Source organism: Nicotiana tomentosiformis, chromosome 1 (genome assembly GCF_000390325.3).
Source record: "Nicotiana tomentosiformis chromosome 1, ASM39032v3, whole genome shotgun sequence".
NCBI lineage: Eukaryota > Viridiplantae > Streptophyta > Magnoliopsida > Solanales > Solanaceae > Nicotiana > Nicotiana tomentosiformis.
The window spans coordinates 23,717,060-23,718,580 of NC_090812.1; the positions used below are offsets into that span (position 1 = coordinate 23,717,060).

A 1,521-nucleotide genomic window follows, 5' to 3' on the forward strand; every position below is an offset into this window, starting at 1 on the left:
GCTGCTGGGGCGTTGGTCTGCCCAAATGACATCACAAGGAACTCGTAATGACCATACCAAGTCCTGAAGGCAGTCTTCGGAATATCCGGCTGCCAAATGTTCAGCTGATGATAACCAGACCACAAATTAATCTTCGAGAACACTCTAGCACCCTCTAACTGATCAAATAGGTCATCAATGCATGTCAATGGATATATGTTATTCATTGTAACCTTGTTCAAATTTCGATAATCAATACACATGCGCATAAAACCATCCTTCTTCTTTACAAACAAGACCGGAGCACCCCAATGAGATACACTAGACCCAATGAAACCCTTATCGAGCAACTCTTACAGCTGCTCCTTTAACTCCTTTAACTCTGTTGGGTCCATACGATATGGTGGAATAGAAATAGGCTGAGTGCCCGGTAACAAATCAATGCCAAAATCGATATCTCTGTCGGGAGACATGTCGGAAGATCCGCCAAAAATACGTTTGGAAAATCCTTCACTGCCGGAACTGACTCAACGGTAGGAGTAACAACACTGATATCTCTCACGAAGGCTAGATAAGCATTGCACCGCTTCTCAACCATTCATTGAGCCTTTAGAAATGAGATAACCTTACTAGGAACGTAATCTAGAGTACCTCTCCACTCCAACTGCGGCAAACCTGACATAGCCAACGTCACCGTCTTGGTGTGACTGTCAAAGATAGAATGATAGGGCGACAACCAGTCCATACCCAAAATAATATCAAAATCTACCATAGTGAGCAACAATAAATTGACTCTGGTCTCAAAACCACCAAGAACAACTAAACACGAATAATATACACGGTCAACAACAATGGAATATCCCACAAGTGTAGACACATATACAAGAGAACTCAAAGAATCAAGGGATATACCCACATATGGAGAAAAATAAGATGATACATAGGAATAAGTGGAATATGGATCAAATAAGACTGATGCATCTCTATGACAAACCGGGATAATACCTGTGATAACTGAGTCGGAGGAAACTGCCTCCGTCATATCAGGAAGAGCATGATATCTGTCATGGCCTCTTACTCTAGGATGACCTCTACCTGCCCGACCTCCACCTCTAGCTGGCTGTGTAGGTGGAGTGGCAACTGGTGCGATAACCATGGCCTGAAAAACCTGAGGACCCTGTTGGATACGTGGGGCCTGAGTAATCTGTGGAGGTGCACCCCTCCTGAGTCTAGGGCAACCCCTCACCATATGCCGAGTCTCACTACACTCAAAATAAGCTCTCATAGGACGTGAATGCTGGGACTGGCTCGGGCCTGATCGGCTAGACTGACCGCTAAAAGCACCCCGTGTAAGAGGTACACTAGACAATAGCGGTGCATAATGGGGGAACCTGAGGCCTGGGAGTCGCCGGAATACTGCTGGAAGCTGGAAGTGCTGAATGAATAGGACGGATCACATAGCCCCTACCATGACAAGCGGTAACTAGGGAACGAGCATTACTATATATGTCAGAGTCTCGAGGCCTCTTGGCCTCCCTCTCC

At 45.8% G+C, this 1,521-nt stretch overlaps 1 protein-coding gene across 1 annotated transcript; it reads right to left on the minus strand.

Moving 5' to 3' along the window:
• Positions 1–577: 577 nt before the first annotated feature.
• Positions 578–1,228, minus strand: LOC138904515 (uncharacterized). Its single transcript, XM_070193019.1, has one exon. It carries the CDS (start codon positions 1,226–1,228, stop codon positions 578–580), a length of 651 nt encoding a protein of 216 aa, XP_070049120.1.
• Between the last annotated feature and the right edge of the window lie 293 nt (positions 1,229–1,521).

What these genes read in the sequence shown, in the direction of transcription:
- LOC138904515 (XM_070193019.1), bottom strand. Translation starts at nt 1,228, where the DNA reads ATGGTGAGGGGTTGCCCTAGACTCAGGAGGGGTGCACCTCCACAGATT.